The sequence below is a fragment of the Hypanus sabinus genome, chromosome 9, assembly GCF_030144855.1.
Source record: "Hypanus sabinus isolate sHypSab1 chromosome 9, sHypSab1.hap1, whole genome shotgun sequence".
Lineage (NCBI taxonomy): Eukaryota > Metazoa > Chordata > Chondrichthyes > Myliobatiformes > Dasyatidae > Hypanus > Hypanus sabinus.
The window spans coordinates 163,568,391-163,590,336 of NC_082714.1; the positions used below are offsets into that span (position 1 = coordinate 163,568,391).

General features: G+C 41.6%; 1 protein-coding gene across 1 annotated transcript; it reads right to left on the reverse strand.

The window, feature by feature from the left end:
- Positions 1-349: 349 nt before the first annotated feature.
- Positions 350-20,746, reverse strand: timmdc1 (translocase of inner mitochondrial membrane domain containing 1). The gene is made up of 8 exons (XM_059981047.1): positions 20,542-20,746; positions 19,757-20,025; positions 15,926-16,091; positions 14,089-14,177; positions 11,939-12,006; positions 7,939-8,017; positions 3,719-3,829; positions 350-2,338 (listed from the first exon to the last, which is right to left on the reverse strand). Exons 2-8 carry the CDS (start codon positions 19,936-19,938, stop codon positions 2,200-2,202), a joined length of 834 nt encoding a protein of 277 aa, XP_059837030.1. The 5' UTR covers positions 19,939-20,025; positions 20,542-20,746; the 3' UTR covers positions 350-2,199.
- Positions 20,747-21,946: the final 1,200 nt, after the last annotated feature.

A 21,946-nucleotide genomic window follows, 5' to 3' on the forward strand; every position in this document is an offset into this window, starting at 1 on the left:
TTTATACATTGTGGTGCTGTCACATGATTGGCTAATTAGTTATTTGCATTAATGAGCAGGTGTACCTAATGCAGAGGCCACTAAGTATACGACCTTTACATCAGTGATAATAAACCTGACTGGTTGAAGAAAACATTTCAGCTTAGTGACATTATTTGCAATGTTAACACTTTATAAGATTAAAGTGTGGTGACAACACTAGTTATAAAAGGACAGATTCCTACTGCTTGGCCTACATACGAATAGTCTTCATTTCCACAGTATGTTTTTCAAGATCACTGGGTTAATATGATTTTGAAAATTCATTTGTCACTACTTTAAATCATAATGATTATCAAAGGCAAGAATGCATGTTAGATTTTTAACCAGCATACTTAAAATAAAACAGAAAATTTAATGAAATACAGTACTTATAAAAAGTATTCATTGATTTTAGAAGTCACATAATTAGGGCTGAATGGAAATCACTGAGTGCAGTCTAAGTGTTACCATTGATTGTAGTAGAAATACAGCTGTATCGGGAAGGTACAATTGCTGGTGAGTCAGTACCCTGGCAAAAACTACACCATGAAGACAAAAGAACACTCGAAGCAACTCTGCAAAAAGGTTATTGAAAAGTACAAGTCAGGAGATGGATACCAGAAAATTTCCAAGTGTCTGAATATCACTTGGAGTACAGTTAAGTAATCATGAATAAATGAAAAGCTGTAAATCTGCCTGGGGAAGGCCGTCCCCAAGAACTGAGTGATCATGCAAGAAAGAAACTAGTGAGGGAGACCACCAAGAGACATACTGACAACTCTGGAGTTACAAGTCCCAGTGGCTGAGATGGGAGACTGGAAAAGGGAAAGCCACTGATGAAAAATAACTCACATGAAATCTTGGCTAGAGTTGCCAGAAAGCATATGGGATACTCTGAAGTTAGCTAGAAGGTTCTATGGTCTGATGACACCAAAATTAAGCTTTTTGGCCATCCAACTAAATGCTATATTCAGCATAAGCCTAATACCACATATCATCAAAAAAAAAAGTCCCTAACATGAAGCATGGTGGTGACTGCATCTTTCTCTGGGAATGCTTCACTTGCAGCAGGCCCTGGAAGGCTTGTGAAGGTAGAGGGTAAAATGAATGCAGCAAAGTACAGGGAAACCTGAGGGAAAATCTGATGCAGTCTGCAAGAGAACTGCGACTTGGGAGAAGATTTGTTTTCCAGCAAGACAGGGATCTTGCTGCATCCAGGGATCTTGCTTTATGCTAGGGATCCAGCAAGATCCCTAGCATAAAACCAAAGCTACACAGGAATGGCTTAAAAACACCAAAGTCGGAGTCCAGACCTCAAACCAATTGAGAATTTGTGGCTGGACTTGAAAAGGTCTGTTCACTTATGATTTCCATGCAATCTGACAGCACTTGAGCAGTTTTATAAAGAATGGGGAAAAACTGCAGTGTCCAGATGTGCAAAGCTGATAGAGACCTATCTACACAGACTCAAGGCTGTAATTGCTGCCAAAGGTGCATCTAAATACTGACTTGAAGGGGGTGAATACGTATGCAATCAATCGTTTTATATTTGTAAGTAATTTAGATCACTTTGCAGAAATCTGTTTTCACTTTGACACAAGAGTCTTTTACTGAGCAGTGTAAAAAAAAGCCAAATTAAATCGACACAAAATGCTGGAGGAACTCAGCAGGCCATCCGATTTTCTCGTTTGTGACAAATTAAATCCACTGTGATTCAATGTTGTAAAACAATAAAGCATGAACCCTTCCAAGGGGGTGAATACTTTTTATAGGCATTGTACAGCCTGAATTGTGAGGTAGTATTCAGGAGTTACAGTGTGCTGATCCATCTTGATCTCATGTTTGAGGGATGAGCTTGAGAAATGGCCACTGTTTTCTTATGTAAAGGAAGATAGTCACCTTTAACTAATCTTTAGCTAAACCAGGTGCAGATTTCTTGTGTGAAACAAGTATTGTGAGAATACTAACAGAAGGTAACACATCTTCACCGGTCCAGTATATTCAGTCTTGTGAGATTTATAGCTTGCACAGTAATTTCACTTATCAATCTCCATTGTCCTCCAGCAAGCCAAGAATATCACTATTGTGAGTGCCTTGGGTATGTTCAATATCTTTTTAAAAAAAGATATTTGAATTTTGGTATCTGTTACAAACACTCTTCTTAACTCTTTAAATGAGTCAGCTTTTCTCTTGAACAGATGAACTGGGATTTCTGGGCTGCTTCAGTAACTCCTCCAGTTTCTCCAAATCATCTTCCACTGAATCTTTTCCAGCAATTTCATGTACTAAATCTTCTGTCACATTAAGTCTGGCTCTCCTGCGGAGAAGATGCAAATTGTTTATGTAACAAACACAATTCCTTAAACGATGAGCTGATGATAATCGCAGTGTGATTTGTACAAATCAGAACAAATTATAATTTAAACTGGCACAGAAAGTAGAGCTGCTGACTCACTATTCCATTGACCTAGTTCAATCCTGTCCTTGGGTGTAGTCAGTCTGGAGTTTGTATGTTTTCCATAAGAAGTGTGTCTTCCCTCCAGTGTTCCAATCAAAGTAAAAAAAAAACTTTAAAGTCAAAGTATGTGTATGTCATCAAATACGACCTTAAGATTCTTGCAGGCATTTACAGGAAAATAAAGATATACAATAGAATTTAGGAAAAACTGTAAATAAAGACTGATAACCAATGTGCAAAAGACAAAGACAAATAGTACAAATAAAAATAAGCAAGAAATAATATTGGAAGCATGAGTTGTAGAGTTTGTGAATGAGAGTCTGCAGGTTGTTGAATCAGTTCAGAGTTGAGGTGAGTGAAGTGATCCATGCTGGTTCAGAAACCTGATGGTTGAGGGATAATAACTGTTCCTGAACCTGGGGTGGTGTGGGTGCTGAGACTCCTGTACCTCCTTCACGATGGCAGTATGAGAAAAGGGCATGGCCTGGATGGTAGGGGTCTTTGATGGGCTGAATAGTGGCGAGCGCTTTGCCTGTAAAGGACTGGGATGTATCCACCACCTTGTAGACCTTTCTTTTCCACACCAGGCCCTGATGCAACCAATCAGGAAACTCCAACTTCTCAAAAAAAACTGTGGATTGCCCACTGTATTGTGTAGGAGAATTTAGAATCTGGAGGGCATAAGTAAGTGTGGAGAAGACTAACTAGCATAAGATTTGTATACGAATAGGTGCTTGACAGGCAGTGTGGACCTGTTTCTGTGCCGTATCTCTCTATAAATCTACGTATTGGTGAGAAATGGTGAACCAATAAAACTAGCAATACTAAATATACTAGTTTCAGATCTATTGCTTGGATGTATCAAGCATGTTATCTATAGCTTTATCAGATTTATTTGTCACCTGTCTATCAAAACATTTTGCAGTGAATCAAATCAGTGAATATCGTGCTGGGCAGCTCGTAAGTGTCACCAGGCTTCCAGCACCAACAGAGTATGCCCACAACTTAATAATTCTGACCCAAACATCTTTGAAATATGGGAGGAAACTGGAGCACCCAGAGGAAATTCATGGGGTCACCAGGAGAAGACTGTGGCGGGAATTAAATACTGATTTTACAGCCTGCACTGTAAAGCATTATGTTAATAAGCTACATTTTAAAATACATTTCAAAGCTTGTTTCAAAGATTTTCCCATGTCTTATTCTAATTTCAGAGGTCACAAAATTATAACTTCTTACCATTCTTCCAACTTAAGTTTATAATTTTCTTGACGTTGTCTACGTTTCCTTTCCTGCAGGGTCTCTCCATTAACTTTCTGAATTCCCAGGATCAAGGCCCCAGCTGGTATCCTGGAAGAAAATGGCATATATAGCTGTCAGTACACAATCTACCTGAAACTGGACTGGAAAGCTCACTGACTTTTCTCAGGCATTGGGTGACTCTGTCTTCAAGTACTTACAGAAAAAAAAACAAACACCAATTGCAAATATTTTAAAAACAATTAAAACTCACTACCTTCACCAGTCTTCAACCACCTTCACTCAGGGAAAACCACTACAGTGACAGTCAGCACACAATGAAAAGGAGGGAACAAGATTTGTAGCCAAAAAGACGGATGTTTTTCATGGAAGTGTATTGCTACCACTTCCAGCCTGGACAATATTACTCACTTGCTCATGAAGCACTAGAAATCTGAGGGCAACTTTATATATTTCAGTTTTGTCTTTACACTGTGTTATGCCTGTGCCCCAACTCTGAGGGGCTGAAGGGTACAAAGTAGCCCCCTCCTTTTTGAGAATCGCAAGATCGCTATTAATTCAGGTCAGGAGACCCAGGAAATGAGAGAGAGACGTTTGGAATGTGTCCTGGCCTCCGCGATACAAAGCCACGGATAACGGCCATTGTCTCTTGGAGACGGAATTGTGTATTGAGTACTGTACTATTCACTGAAGCCCTCAGGGAATGATCAGAGGGGGCTGGTTGAGGGATTGCATCATCCCAACCTGATTGACATCTGAGACCCCGTGAGTAAGGATAAAAGAGGGTCTGGGGAACAACCCCTTTAGACGCACCAGGAGAAACGCTAGAAATCCCGTGACGGCGTTTAATAGCGACAGCTGGTGGGGGGCCCGCGTGCGTCCTTTTCCATTTGCCTCGGAATTGGTGGGCCTTACCACGGAAGAACGGCTTTAGCTAAAAGGAGAAACCACCACCAACGACATTTCGAAGGATCAACATCAAAAAAAGGAAAAACTAGCAAGTTCTAAAAATCCATCTCTCTCTCTCCAACCAAAAGCTGCAGCCTGAATGAACTTGAGTGACTTTTATATTTCCATCGGACAATACATTATCCCCTAGACAACGATAGAGCTATTTCTTATTGATTATTATTATACCTGCAATTTTAGATCTAGTATTGACGATGTATAGTATCTGTATGTTTGCATTGATATTACTTTTGTGTATTTTTACCAATAAATACTGTTAAAATAGTACCATCAGACTTTAACAGACCTCTCTATCTTTGCTGGTAAGTGACCCAGTTACGGGGTACGTAACAACCAAAAAACATGAACCCTCTCCTGGCACCACCTTCTCCAGCCAGCAGCCTATCCAATGGATTTCACTACTTCAACATGTTGACTCTCAGTAATAGAACTTCCTTTACAACAGTGGTTCCCAACCTTTTTTAATACCATGGACCAATACCATTAAGCAAGGGATCTGTGGGCCCGAGGTTGGGAACCCCTGCTTTACATGAAGTACAAACTACCTTTAAAATACTTCCTCCCTACCATAGGTAGTATTGACTGGAGGCGCTGCCTCTTGAAGGCAACGTCCAAAGATTGCCATCATCTGGGCCATACCATCATCTCGTGCTCCAATCAAGCAGGAGGTACAGAAGTCTGAAGTCCCATACCACCAAATGTTCAGGGGATATTTGTGTGGAGTTCTGCATAGGTACATTCCAATGAGACAGGGAAAGGATGGTAGGGTACAGGAACTATGGTGTACAAAGGCTTTTGTAAAACTAGTCAAGAAGAAGAGCTTACGGAAGGTTAAAAAAAACTAGATAATGATAGAGATTTAGACGATTATAGGGCTAGCAGGAAGGAGCTTAAGAAATTAGGAGAGCCAAAAGGGGCCATGAGAAGGCCATGGCAGACAGGATTAAGGAAAACCCCAAGGCATTCTACAAGTATGAGAAGAGCAAGAGGATAAGACGTGAAAGAATAAGACCTATCAAGTGTGACAGTGGAAAAGTGTGTATGGAACTGGAGGAGATAGCAGATATACTTACTGAGTACTTTGCTTCAGTATTCATTACAAAAGAGGATGTTGGTGATTGTAGGGATGACTTACAGCAGACTGAAAAGCTTGAGCATGTAGATATTAAGAAAGAGGATGTGCTGGAGTTTTTGGAAATCATCAAGTTGGTTAAGTCACCGGGACCAGACAGAAAGCAAAGAGTGGTTATAGATGGGTTATATTCTGTATGGAGATCGGTCACTAGTGGTGTGCCTCGGGGATCTGTTCTGGGACCCCTACTCTTTTTAAAAATGATGTGGATGAGGAAGTGAAGGGATGGGTTAGTAAATTTGTTGATGACACAAAGGTTGGAGTTGTTGTGGATAGTGTGGAGGGCTGTCAGAGATTACAGCGGGACCTTGATAGAATGCAAAACTGGGCTGAGAAGTGGCAGATGGAGTTCAACCCAGATAAGTCTGAGGTGGTTCATTTTGGTAGGTCAAATATGGCAGAATGTAATATTAAAGACTCCTGGCAGTGTGGAGGATCAGAGGGATCTTGGGGTCTGTCCATAGGACACTCAAAGCTACTGTGTAGGTTGACTGTGTGGTTAAGAAGGCATATGGTGCATTGGCCTTCATCAACAGTGGGACTGTTTGAGAAGTAATGTTGCAGCTATATAGGACACTGGTCAGACCCCACTTGAGGTACTGTGCTCAGTTCTGGTCACCTCACTACAGGAAGGATGTGGAAACCATAGAAAGGGTGCAGAGGAGATTTACAAGGATGTTGCCTGGATTGGGGAGCATGCCTTATGAGAATAGGTTGAGTGAACTATGCCTTTTTCCCTTGGAGCAACAGAGGATGAGAGGTGACCTGATGGAGGTGTATAAGACGATGAGAGGCATTGATCACGTGGATAGTCAGAGGCTTTCTCCCCCAGGGCTGAAATGGCTAACACGAGAGGGCACAGGTTTAAGGTGCTTGGAAGTAGGTACAGAGGAGATATCAAGGGTAATTTTTTATTTGTTTGTTTATTTTTTCTTTAAAAACACAGAGTGGTGAGTGTATGGACTAGGCTGCCAACGACAGTGGTGGAGGTGGATACGATAGGGTCTTTTAAGAGACTCCTGGATAGGCACATGGAGCTCAGAAAAATAGAGGGCTATGGGCAACCCTAGGTAATTTCTCAGTTAAGAACATGTTTGGCACAACTTTGTGCTGTAGGCTTTCTATGTTTCTAAAAACAGTTTCACTTCAACCATTCAGTTCTTGAACCAACCTAATCACTACAGTTTAGCAACACTGTGACCATCTTGCACTCAAATATACTTCTTTTTGTTCTAATTGTGTTCTTTCTTGAGAGAATAGAGGGACCCAGGGCTTCTGCAATTCCTGTCCAATGCTAGTAGCAAGAAGATAACATGGCCAGAATGCTGGAGGTTTTTGATGATGGATGCTGATTTTTTTGTGGCAGCACTCCATGTAAATGTTCTCAATAGTAGGGAGGGCTTTTCCTGTGATGGACTAGGTTGTATTCAGCTCCTCATGTAAGCTGGGGGTTGGTGCTTCTATACCAGATGATGATGCAACCACAAACTAAAGAAATTGCATATTTTGGAAATCCAAGCAACATACACAAAATGCTGGAGGGACTCAGCAGGGCAGGCAGCATCTGTGGAAAAAAGTACAGTCAACATTTCGGGCTAAGATCTTTCGGCGGGGTGGTGCAACCAGTTAGGATATTCTCTAAGTTTGATACAGATACAGAAGTTTGTTAAAGTTTTTGGGGACAGCTACACAAACTTTAAGTACAGCTGCTGGGCCTTTTTTGTGATGGCCGCAAGAGAGATCCTCTGAGACGTTAATGCCAAGGAATTTAAAGTTACTGACCCTCTCCACCTCTGATCCCCTAATGATGACTGGCTCCTAGAGCGACTTTTACCCCCCAATAAATCAGGGGGCAGCATGGTAGCGTAGCGGTTACTGTAACACTATTACAGCACCAGAGACAGCATTAATTCCGCCACTGTCTGTAAGGAGCTTGTATGTTCTCCCCATGACTGTATGGGTTTCCTCCCACAGTCCAAAGACACAGGGTAAGTAGGTTAATTGGTCACATGGGTGTAACTGGGCAGCATGAGCTCGTTAGGTCATAAGGGCCCATTACCGTGCTGTATCACTAAATTAAATACATTTTCTGACTCACCCCATGACTGCGCCAATGGCTGAACCAGCTAAAAATCCACCCAGTCCGAGATTCATCCGGAATAGTCCTCCTGTGATTGCTAAAACCAGAGGTACATGCTTCACATTAGCTCTCAGTAACTGGTGCTACTTGTAAATGACAAAGGAAACAAAAGCTTCACTCTTTGAGCCCTGTATTCAATGTACACAAATACTGGTTTTGTACAGTTTGTGGAGCTTGCTGCAAGCTTCTCTTGTTGTATAAGAGGTCAGGTTTCAACACCAGCCATGACATTACACAAAGGGATATCCTTGCATTGCAGAACATTTGGAGAAGGTTCACCATGTTGATTCCTGGGATGAAAGACCATTTTACAAAGGAAGGCTGAGGCTACACTCCTTACCGCTGGGAAAAATGATAGATGACCTTATTGAAACATGAGATTCTGAGGGAGTTGAAAGGATGATAGGAAATCTAGAATTAGGAGGTGGGTAAAAAGTTTCAGAATAAGAAGTCACCCATTTAATATAGATGGACAGGAATTTCTTCTTGGAGTCAATTGATATTGGTTATTATTGTCATATGTACAAGAAACAGTGAAAAGTTTATCTTGCACACCGTTCATACAGATCAAATCATTATACAGTACACTGAGGTAGAACAAGGAAAATTGGGGCATCATGGTAGCGCAGCAATTAGTGTGACACTATTACAATTCGGGCCTAAAGAGTTTGGAGTTTAATTTTGGCATCTTCTGTAAGAAGTCTCTATGTCCTCCTTGTGGAATGGGTGGGTTTTCAGTTTTGTACCACAGACAAAAGACATACTGGGTAGGTTAATTGGTCATTGTAAACTGTCCTGTGATTAGGTTAGGGCTAAAATCAGGGTTGCTGGGGTGCCTCTGCTTGAGGGGTTGAAAGGGCCTACTCTGCACTGTATCACTAAATAAATAAAAATAAAGTGACGACAGATCAAAAGTTCAAAGTAAATTTATTATTGAAGTTCATTTATGTCAACAAATACAACCCTGAGATTCATTTTGTTGAGGGCATACACAGTAAATATAAAGAAACATGATAGAATCAATGAAAGACTGCACACAAGGCTGTCAAACAATGTGCAAAAGACAATAAATTATGCAAATACAAAAAGAAAAAATAATAAAAGTAAATAAGCAATAATATTAATGACATGAGATGAAGTGTCCTTGAAAGTGAGTCCATAGGTTAGGGACACAGTTCAGTGATGAGACAAGTGAAGTTGAGTGATGTTATTCCCACAACTTCATGAAGTTGATGAAGATGCAGAATAAAGTATAATAGTTTATAGAGAATACACAGTGCAGGTAGGTAAGGCGAAAGATCATAATGAGGTAGATTGTGATGACATGAGTACAACTTACCGTATTAGGGAACTATTCAATAATCTTATTACAACAGGATAGCTGTCTTTGAGTCTGGTGGCACATGCTTTCAGGCTTGGATTAACAAATATGTCTAGCACAAGGGACTGTAGATGATGAATCATTCAATACTGTACATTCAAGTCGGGGACAGATTTCTGAACCACAGGGGAAAATTGAGGATTATGGAGACACCATAGGACATAGGAGCAGAATTAGGCCATTTGGCCCATCGTGTCTACTTCCTTCATGGCTGATTTATTACCCCTCTGAACCCCATTCTCTTTCCTTCTCCCGTAACCTTTGATTTCCTGACTAATCAAGCACCTATCAACTTCTGCTTTAAAATTACCTAATGATGGCAATTAACTCAACAGATTCACCAGACTCTCACTAAAAAAAAATTCCTCATCTCTGTTCTGAAGCAAGGACTCCAGACCATTTTTATGCCACAGAGATCGACCATTAACCAAGGAGTCCATTGACCCCAGGTTGGGAACCCCTGTTATAAAGGAACAGATCTAGCAGAAAAGAGGACCCACAAGCACGTTGAATTGCAAATTGCTTTGAAGAAGCCATACTGCCCACTTACAACATTCTAGTGACAGTGTTCAGCTGAACCGCCTATTGAAGCCTCTAGTTCATTCAGCAATGCTGGTGGTGATGGTAAGACCATGTCAAAGTTAGCTCCACCATTCAGAGGATTAAAAAATAAATCAGTCTAGATTTCCATTTCTTGGTCACTTTTGAAACGATTAAGCAACACCTGTGGTCCGGATTATGCCATGGCTCTTCCCTGATCAAACAGTCAATCAGCACTCTCACAGTGACCTCATGAAAAATGGTCATTAGGCGAGTTGGGACTGATGAAAACCATTCAACCAAAAGAGGCATGATAAAGAATCTGAAAAAGATTCAAATTCTAGGGAAGATCACAGGCAAAGGGGGAGAAAAGTAAGATGGAACTGTTATGTGACCATAGTTTTGTTTACTGTGGGTGTCACTTTAAAATGCCTGGATGAGGTGGGACTTTGAGATCAGTATAACAAGCTGCGACAGACTGCTGGCACTTTCAGAGGGGAAGAGGGAGAATGTTTTGGACTGCAAGCTGCTGGCAGGAGCTTGCTGTGACAATAGGTAAAGTCTGATACTTTCCCATGCTCAAAGGACTGGGTTGATTAATGGCACACAGTGCACATTGGATGTGTGACTGTCGCTTCGTATGATCCATACGTGGATTTTGTTGGGAGTATCCTGTGGCAACCACTTTTGTTAACCCTTATCTGGTTTTGGGTATCCGCTTGTGCTAGGGTATATTCCATGACTGTCATCTTGTGATATTTCTACGTGGATTTTGGGATGACTCAACAGATAAGATCTTCAGTGACTGTTACTTTGTTTTCCCAGCATGGAATCTGTGAAATTCTTCGTGATCGCCTCCTCTGTACATTTTAACGTGGATTTACCAGTCCCTCCCCTCACCTATTACTGGACCTTTCCAGTTTGCCATCTTAAGATTTTAAGAACTGTTGCTAAGCTTGACAGTTTGGGAGCCACACACACATAACGCTGTTAACTTCTGATTCCTAGAAGAAATGTTTTCTCCCCCCTCAGATCGGTTGCAATAGATAACTCATTTAAATGTAAATTAGCTCAGCATCTGAGGGTGGGGTGGTGGGTGAAGACTAGGTAGAGTATAAAACTAGGTATAGAGCATTTGAACCAAATTATCAACTTTGAAAAGTCACGGGATGACGAGTACGCTCCAGTCTACATTAACGGAGACATAGTGGAGAGAGTGTCCAGTTTCAGGTTTCTGGGAATACACATCTCAGAAGACCTTACATGGTCCACTAACACCACAACAATAGTTAAGAAAGCACAACAACGCTTGTTTTTCCTCAGGACACTGAAGAAAGCTGGTCTACCTGAACAGATGCTGGTGACCTTTTACCGCTGCACCATAGAGAGCAACTAAACATACTGCATCTCTGTGTGGTATCTCAGTTGTACAGCAGCTGATAGAAAAGCACTTCAGCAGGTCGTCTCTAGCACACAGAAAATCATCGGGACACAGCTCCCAGCCCTGGAGGACACCTACAACTCACACTGCCTAAGGAAAGCTACAAGTATCTGTAAGGACAATACACACCTATGCAATCATCTGTTTGAACTTCTTCCACCTGGCAGACATTATAAGATTTTCTATGCCTGCACTTCCAGACTGAAAAGTAGCTTTTTCCCCAGAGCTATAATTGTTCTGAACCAATCGATCAAGCATCATCCATAAATTTGTTATATTGCTACCTTTAACACTAGTTTTATGGCTGTCATGCATCTGAGTTGCGCTTTTGTACTGCTGGACATTGCTTGTACTGGCTGGTTACTGGATTTTATCTGTTGTTTATTTATTTTATTTGTTGTGTTATAGCATTGAGTATGAGAGTTGCAAACTCATTTTTGCTGTATTGGTGCATGACAAATTGTACTATGCAAGGACCACAAAGACATTTCATTTCATCAATGCGCTTGAAAATAAATAAAATGTTACAATTAATAAATAAAAAATGCAGGGGGAGGTTCATGATTCGAAAAGTGCAAGTTTAAGCAGGCTCTCACCTCCAGCTGTGCAATAGTACCTCAGGAGATTCTGATCGTGATACACCGATAGACCCGTGCTAACTGTACTGTTTGGGGGAAAAATAATGAAGTAAGAATAAACAAGGAAAAACAATGTAATCACATCTACATGGCCTGAAAAGGGAAAGTAAACCTGCACCCATACATATAATTGGGGCGGCATGGTAGTGTAGCCGTCAGCGCAACACTATTACCGCACTGGCAATCAAGGTTGAATTCCCACTGCTGTCTGTAAGGAGTTTGTACATTTTCCCTGTGACCACGTGGGTTTCCTCCAGGTGCTCTGGTTTCCTCGCACATTCCAAGGACCTATGGGTTAGTCACATGGGTGTAATTGGGTAGTGTGGACTCTCTGTACCTAATAAAGTGGCCACTGAGTGTATGTTTGTGCTCTTCTGTTGGTGTAGCCCAAACACTTCAGGAATGTTCTTCTGCTTGCCATTATTGTAACGTGTGGTTATTTGAGTTATTGTCACTTTCCTGTCAGCTTGATCCAGCCTGCCATTTCTCTTCTGACCTCTCTCATTAACAAGGTGTTTTCACCCACAGAACTGCCACTTACTAGAAGTGTGTTTTTTTGTTTTTTGCTCCATTCTCTGTAAACTCTAGACACTGTTGTGCATGAAAATCCCAGATCATCGGCAGTTTCTCAGATACTCAAACCACTGTCTGCCATCATTCAATGGTCTGTCACTTGGATCACATTTCTTCCCCATTCTGATGTTTGGTCTGAACCTCTTGACCATGTCGGCATGCTTTCATGAATCGAGCTGCTGCTGCATGACTGGCTGATTAGATATTTGCATTTACAAGCAGTGACCACTGAGTAGCTTACAGTTTGCATCATTTCTTTTATACAGCATCCTTTATTTTACATTATCTATCTTGTTTAAAGTCTAATGTTAACTCACTCTGTGATACTATAGACAAAATGTTCACGAAAGCTCCTTCAAATCTGAAAACAGAATCCAAAGTCAGCTCTTTGGATCCAAAAGATGTTAATGTTTGGGTAATCTTGCATCTAAAATAACAAATCAAATTAAAGAGAATATTTTCCTCATGTTATTTCACCATTGGCACAGGAGAGAAATCTCATCCAAATCAAACTGTCATTCCAATCAGAATTCCTCTCTGTTACTAGTGATGATGTGTGTAATTACCTCCATTCAGTTTTACTCACACTATTAATGCAGTTTTCTTAGTACCTATGTTTATTTGGAAGCCAACCAGCCTGCTCAATCTATCCATGGAGAGACTAGAGACTACAGATATCGGAATCTGGAGCAACGCACAACATGCAGGTCAGGCAGCATCTCTGGAGGGAGATGGACACTCAATGTTTCAGGTCTGATTAAACCATGCGTTTCTCATTTTCAGCATCTGTGCTATGTAGCTTTTTAAATGTGCCATTACAACCAACAATTTAAAATTAAAGGCAGAGAAATAGCAGTTTACTGAAATTTCAGTACATATTATGCAAAAATAGTTCATTGAACAGGCCCACAATAGTTCATTGAACAGTACAGGAACAGGCCCTTCAGCCCACAATGTTTTGCTGAACCAATTAGTAACCAAACGGGCAACTAAACTAATGCCTTCTGCCTACACAATGTCCATATCCTTCCATTTCCCTCACATTGATGTGTCTATCTGCCTCTTAACAGTTCCAAAAGTTTCTGTCTTTACCATCTGGCCAGGCAGCACATCCCAGGCACCCACCACTCTGTTTTAAAAAAAACATCTCTCCCCCCCCCCCCCCACATCTCTTTTGAAATTATCCTCACCTTAAATACATGCTTTCTGGTATTCAGACATTTCTAAATTGTAGCTCAAAGAAACATTAAAATCTAGCTGTAAGGGAAAATGGTTTATGCTGGAACATAATCTGATAGAGGCAGTTAACTTTCCCGTGTTATGCTTTTGGGAACACTCACATTATCAAGTTTAACACACCTTGAAAAACATACGAGTTATCACTTGAGAACACACCAACTTTCCAGTTTGTGACAACCAAATTCTGCTTCCTTCCAAACATATTAAAGTGGTTCCAGGAGTTGCTCCTGGGCATTTGGCTCACACTTTAAACACAATTAGTTTACATGCTGTAATGGACCAAACATTACACTTACTTGAAAATCGTGACAAATGCAGTCACCCTCCAGCTCCACCGCCATCCATAACGGATGAAACCTCGGACAGCAGCATCTTGTGCTGACCTCTAACAGATGAGAAGAAGCAACATTGATGCAGGGAAATTGTTGCTCACTCACACAAGCTACATAGTAGTACTACACAGAAAACAAATGCAGTTAATTGGTTTCAATTTGCAACATATTGCAGCATTGTCACTGCAGTTTTGGAGACTGACCTAATAAAAGACATAAATTGAGAGCCTTAAGAGGGTTTATTTTCCTTTTCAGAGAGGGAATATTAATTGTTGGATAGCTTAGGTTAAGGTAAGAGTGCAACAGTTTAAACATTTGTATGGCAGGCTGTGTTTTTTTTAATTAAAGAGAGACTGATAGGTGCCCAAAACCAGGGAAATTCCTAAGAGGCAGATACAATGCTAGTATTTAAAATGGTGTATGGGATATCCAGGGAGGGGTAGCACCTCTAGTGAAGGGGCTAATCGTATCCATTCTGGGGCAGCTCACTTACTTTTGGTCCCCACCAAGCATTTACCTATGGCTTCCAGTAACTGTTTGCATGTGACAGCAGCCACACCTGGGTACACCTCTTCGAAAGGTGAGCTAAACCAGGTGAGGGTAGCCGGCAGCCTCATACCCCAGAGAGACAGGGACATAAATGTTCTAGCATGTGAAGCAGCTGCAACAGGTTGGGCGGATGAGATCTACAGTGAGGTCCAACAGCCAGGGTGGTGGTTCCCCAACGCTCCGTGGAGAGTGAAGGGCATGACAAGGCACAGAGGACCTCATGGTCATCCACTGCATCCAGGGGAGACCCCAGTTTGTGACACTTGTGCATACCACTGGACCCGGACTTCTGAGGTTGAGAGACCGGAACTGTCCCAGTGCAACAGCTTATCCATTTTAGATACTCTCCCGTACAGGTTTTCTATCATCATCAGAGAGGATGGACAACCATCACCATTTATGACGCATTTAGGCAGGCACATGAAAAGGCAGGGAATGGAGGGTATGGACCACGTACAAGCAGATGGGACAAGTTTGATATGGCTCACTATTCTATGTACCTAACACAATGAAAGCAATCCGTGTGGCACCCAACACTTGAAAAATTGAAGGAAACACAGTGGAAGCAACTGACACATCAGTAAGTCCTGATGAAGGGTCTTGGCCTGAAATGTTGACTCTTTATTTCTCTCCATCTGCACTAACATCCCCCAAGGCTTCCTGCAACTCATCTGTATAACACTGGTAATCGAGGCTGAGATCCCCACAGGTTGCCAGCAGGGTTTTCCCATGTTCTCAGCTTTAACATTTATTTTTTGTGTCTTTTGCACATTGGTTATTTGTGTCAGTTTTTGTCTGTTTATGTAAAGCTTTATTGTATTTCTTTTTCCCTGAAAATTCCATATCAAGATGGCATGTTGTAACAAATACGTACTTTGATAATAAATTTACTTTGAACTTACACCCCAAAGTTAATAGCAACTATTAATTGTCCCTATTGTGTAACTAGATCTGGGCTGGTGATAAGAGCTTCCCGTCAGATTAGCACAAATAAAGATTAGCTTTATGTATCACATGTACATCAAAAGATACAGTGAAATGCCACCATTTGCATCAAATCTGCGGGGGTATGCTGGGGCAGCCTGAAAGTGTTGGATGCTTCCGGTGCCAAAATAGCATGCCCACAACTTACTAACCCTAACCTGCATGCCTTTGGAATGTGGGAGGAAAAAGAAATAAAACTAGGTGCTTTACAGTCAGAACCACTCTGGGCCTGTTTCCAGTTTCTGTGTCATGTAATTCTGTCACTCACCAAAGCTTCCAAGCGATTTTTGTACACCTCAGCCTGGCTCTGTTCGATGTAACGGATTTTAGCATGCCGAGCTGCAGGAATACCACCGTACACCATCCCAACAAATCCAGCGACAATAGCACTCTTCCAGATATGGATGACTTCCTCCGGGTAATTCTTCATCTCGCTACGTGCAGAGAACGTGTATTCAATCATACAATCATAGACACTTCAGCCCATCCAGCCCGTGCCGAACCATTCAAATTGCCTAGACCCATCAACCTTCATCCGCACCATACCTCCCATCCATGTACCTCTCTAAATGTCTCTTGAACACAGAAATTGCAATTACATCTACCACTTGTGCTGACAGCTAGTTCTGTACTCTTTCCACTCTGAGTAGACATTAACCCTCACTTTCCCCTTAAACTCACCTTTCACCCTTAACCTATGACCTCTAGTTGTAGTCTCACCTAAACTCAGTAAGAAAAGCCTGCTTACATTTACCCTATCCATGCCTCTCGTAATTTTGTACGTCTGTCAAATTGCCCCTCAATCTTCTATGTTCTAGAGAATAAAATTCAAACCTATTCAATCTTTCCTTATAACTCAGGTCCCCCAGTCCCAGCAAAATCCTTGTATATTTTCTCTATACTCTTTCAATCTTACTTATATCTTTATTCTAGGTGACCAAAACTGCACATAATACTCCAAACTTGGCCTCACCAATGTCTTATATAACTTCAACATAACATCCCATCTCCTGTGCTCAGTACCCTGATTTATAAAGGCTTTATTTATGAACTGATCTACCTGTGACACAACTTTCAATGAATTATGGATCTGTATTCTCAAATCCCTTTGTTCTACCACACTCCTCAGTGTCCTTACATGATCTACCCTGGTTGGTCCCACCGAAGTGCAACACCTCACACTTGTCTGCATTAAATTCAATTTTCCAGCTGATCCAGATCTCACTGCAAGCTTTGATAGTTTCCTCACTGTCCAGTACACCACAAATGACAATAAAGGTTCAATTGTTGCTCAGTTAACCACACTTCCATTTCAAAAAAAGATACAATTATGAACTTGGGCTCAAGGCTCAATTTTATTTGTCATGTATATTTACATACATTTAGTATATATTAGTAATCTCCTGTACATAATTAAGTGGCCACTGAGTGCATGTTCATGGTCTTCTGCTACTGCAGCCCATCCACTTCAAAGTTCAATGTGTAGTGGTGTGTTCACAGATGCTGTTCTGCACACCACTATCGTATGGTGATTGTGTTACTGTCACCTTCCTGTCAGCTTAAACCAGTCTGGCCATTCTCCTCTGACCTCTCTCATTAACAAGGTGTTTTAGCCACAGAACTGCCACTCATCGGATGTTTTGTTTCTTTTTCAAACCATTTTCCATAAACTCTAGAGATTGTTTTGCATGAAAACCCCAGGAGATCAGCAGTTTCTCAAAAGATACTCAAACCACCCCATCTGGCATCAACATTCATTCCACAGTCAAAGTCGTTTAGAATACATTTCTTCCCCATTCTGATGTTTGGTCTGAACAACAACTGAACCTCTTGACCATGTCTGCATGCTTTAATGCATTGAGTTGCTGCCAAATGATTGGCTGATTAGATAATTGCATTAATGAGCAGGTGTACAGGTTTACCTAATAAAGCAGCCACTGAGTGCAAATTTACATGCATTGGGAATTTGCAGTGGTGTGTCAGTACAACATGCAACGAAAAAATATATTCAATAATTACATTAAAAAAGTACAGATATGGAATATGATGTGCATAAATATATAAATACCATCATGTATCTACAGTGCAAAGAACATTATAAAAAGAAGTTTAAAGTGTTTACAGTGCAGAGTAATGGACAAAGAGGGTGGGGGGCTAACTAGAATGGTTCATCAGATTAACTGCCTGGAGGAAGTTTCCAATGTAAATAAGCTAAGGGCTGATATTGCTGAGGAATAAAACTTGCTACTTTAAATTTTGTCCAAAACTGATGGTTTTGTTAACTAAATATACTTAAGGATACAAGATACAGGCAGATATACCATACAGAGTTAGGTCAAATCTCTTTCAACAGATGCTGTCTGATGTGTCAAGTGTTTCAAGTTCTTGGAGCAAAAATAAACTGCTGGAAGATTCAGCAGGTTGAGATGCTGCAGTATGTATTACATATTTTAAGTTTTTATTTCATTTATAGTGTATGCTAGACAACCGGGTGACCCATTGGGGCACCCTTTGAGAGAAAGGTAGTGCAGTCTGATGTGATGTGCTTTGGAAATTAAAGAAGAAAAACTCAGTTTATTAAAGAATAAAGATGCATAGCAAGACAAATATAGCTCCTCCTCGTTTAACGAAGGACACTTTTGATGACAACATTTCTGGTTGATCTGCCACCCTTCAAGAATATGCTAACAGTTTCATTTATTTCTCCCCTCGCTTAAAGCCACATACAGCTGACCATGCTGGAATACTGGTTTCTCCAGATAAATCAACACATTCTCCATGGTTTGGCCTTGTGCCTTATGTATAGTCATAGCAAATCATTGTCGTCTTCAGCAACTCTCACGATAATTACTCTTTGCTGCTTATTCTCGAGTTGATCTTTCCTTTTCTCCTGTCTCTTCCTCTCTCCTCCTTCTCTGCCTGTTTTTGTCATTCTGGAGATGCGCAACCCTTTCACCCTTCGTCTCTTCAAGCATGTTCTTTCTCTCTGATCCTGGGGTCACGCGGCCCTGGCCTGGCCCGATTCTTGTTCTCTCCTCCTTCTGTGCCTGTTGTTGTCATTTTGGAAACGTGCATGCCTCTCCTCCTCTGTCTCTTCTTCTCTCATCTTTTTTGTCCTGATTCTTTGATCCTGAAGCTCTAGCCTCATCCGATTCTTGTTCTTGCCCTCTCTTTGCTGCTTCCCGACAATGCTTGGCATCATCTCTTGACCATAATGTCCCCCTTCTCTTTCCACACGCCTTAATTAGGCTGTCCATATATTTTTTTTACCCTAATACTGGATAGGAGTTACAAAGCAGTAACACCAAAGCCTCCAGGACGCTGATTTTTCTTGATGATGTGGTTGGTGCTCTCCTAAATAGATGTGATAGCCCTGCCCTTTTGCTGCGGTTGGCGTTGCTGCTGTGAGCATCGTGAGCTGCCGAGCGCATGCGTCGTGGTGTCGCATCGCAGATTCCATTAAAGCTGGAATCAGCTCGGGTTGTGGAAAGCGGGGCCTGTTAATTGACAGGTGAGCGATTTTATACGGATATATAACCCTGAGCGTTGCATCCATTCTGTAAGTTAGTGCATTTTAAGTCGATGTAGTAAAAAAAAAGTGCCGCTGTAATGCACTGTTTGGGCTAATTGGAAGTCACAAATGGACAAACAAAGCATGAGAATTTTAGTAGATTAACCACTGAATGGAAGGATAGATTGTGGAACTAAGTGGTCACTTTCTGTTACTGTGTTTCATAGCCAGAAAGACTGAGACTGTCAAAGAGATTTCAAAAACACCTCTCTACACCCCCCCACACAAAATGGTACTCAGCAGGTCAAGCACCATCAGTGCAAATGAATAAACAGTCCACATTTAGAGCCAAGACCCTTCATTAGGTCCTGAACACTGACTGTTTAATCATTTCTATTTTGACCCACTGAGTTCCTCCAGCATTTTGTGTGTTGCTCTGGATTTCCAGCATTTGCAGAATTTCTTGTGTTCCCTCCCCCCACCCCAATTTTCAGCTTTTCCTTCAGTCAACTTTCTATGAACGCATGTTAAAATGACTACACTTTCCCAGGTTTACTGCATTAAAAAATTGATTGGGTTCATACTTACTCTCGGTGTAATAGTTCCCGGAGTCTATCCCATCCTGTCTTAGGGATCTGGGAACTACCAATAAATTCTGGAAGCTTTTCATCCCGGCTCTCCATGTCTTCTTGCGCACACACCCGAGGGAAGCGGAACATTCTACCAAAGTAGCAGTTAAGATAACTCCAGAAATACTCGTTACCTGGCATTTTGTTGAGGCAGAGGCACGTCGGAGGGTCAGTGCTTTATCTCACCACTAATATTGCTCCTCATTTAGCCCCAGATGCAATGACTCACTGTAAATCAATAACATAAACCACATTCCATCACTTCCTTCACCAAACTGAACATTAAAATATTAGCTTTATTTATCACATGTAGATGGAAGTATACAGTGAAAAGCATCATCATAATTTAACTGGAATATATTTTATCATTCGTTACTATACTTCAGGTAACATTATTTTGTGGTGTGTGCAAATTACCTGTACTGTGTTGTGCACTTTGATCCGTAGGAACAGTGTTTCATTTGGTGGGTTGAATGTCAATAAACTTGAATTCCCCTCCCCCCATGTCCCCCTCACCTCTCTCTCCGGTCCGTATCCTCCCCATTCCACTGCTCCTCTACCTCTCCCTACCATTGCTCTCCCTTTCCCCCTCCCCACCCACTCTTCCTCCTCTCCTCTCTCTTCCCTCACTACCCACCTGCCATCAGCCACCCTTCGACACCGGTGACATTGACGCTGTCCTGTTTGGACCCTGGGGCCCAACTGCCGCACAATTGCCGGCGGAGAGACTATAAGCCACCTTACCTCCTGGCACACCCAAGACATCTGCTCCAGCTGCCGGTGACAGAAAAACGAACTCCCCGGCTTTGCCCGGCACCCAGGTACCACGCACCCCAGGAGGCCGGAGCAAGCCCCATAGAGCAACTGCGCAGACTCCGGACATATGGCATCATGGGAGTTGTAGTTCAAGGGCAGCAGTCGGAAGTAGGAAGCGAGGGGGAAAGGCCTTTAATCGGAATCAGGTTAATAACTTATCATAAAATACATGATAACTATAGAAACAAATAAATACATGAATTATAGCATATTATGTATATCAAATAGTTAATTTAAAAATAGTGCCAAACAGAAATAATTAAAAAACGTGAAGTAGTGTACATGGGTTCATGTCCATTTAGAAATAGGATGGCTGAAGGGAAGAAACTTTCTGAATCACAGAGTGAATTCCTTCATGCTTCTGTACCTCCTTCCTGACGGTAACCATGAGAAGAGGGAAAGTCCTGGGTGATAGCTCGTTAAAGCGGTGTCTCTGAAACTACAGAGGCTAGTCCCCATGCTGGAGCTGACAAATTTTACAACTTTCTGCAGCTTCTTTTGATCCTGTGCAATAGCCCCCCTCCCCATACCAGACAGTGATGTAGTCTGTCAGAATGCTCTCCATACAGACGTTTTCAAGTGCTTTAGGTGATGAACCAAATCTCAAACTCCGAATGAAATATAGCCACTGTCTCGCTGCCTTTGCAGCTACATCTATATGTTGGGATCAGGTTTGGTCTTAAGAGGAATTGACTTCCAGGGACTTGAAATTGCTCACTCTCTCCACTTCTGATGCCTCTTTGAGGATTGGTTTGTGTTCCCTCATCTTACCCTTCCTGAAATCCACAATCAGTTCTTTCAATCAGTGCAAGGTTGTTGCTGTGACCCCACTTGTGACAACCACCACTAGTTGTCGCTGTTATATCTCACTCCTGTGTGCCCTTTCAGCACCATCTGAGATTCTGCTCACGATGGTTGTATTGCCAGCAAATTTATACATGGCATTTAAGCTCTGCCTAGCCGCACAGTCATGGGTAGAGAGAGATCAGAATCAGATCTATTATCACTGAAATTTGCTGTTTTATAGCAAAAGTACAATGCCAGATAAAAATTACCATGTTACGCAAGGGAGGCAGAGAGTGTAAAGGAGAAGGTGGAGCACAAGCGAAGAGAAAGACAATAAAGGGGGAGATGACAAAAAAAGAGGGGAATAGACTTGGGAGAATGAGGGATGGAGGGGATTGCAACTGGGCAAGGTCGAAAACAATGAATGGTGAGGGAGGAACTCAAAGTTCAGAGTAGAGTTTATTATCAGAGTACATACATGTCACCAATACAACCCTGAGATTCTTTTTCCTATGGGCATACTTAGCAAATCTATGGAAGAGTAACT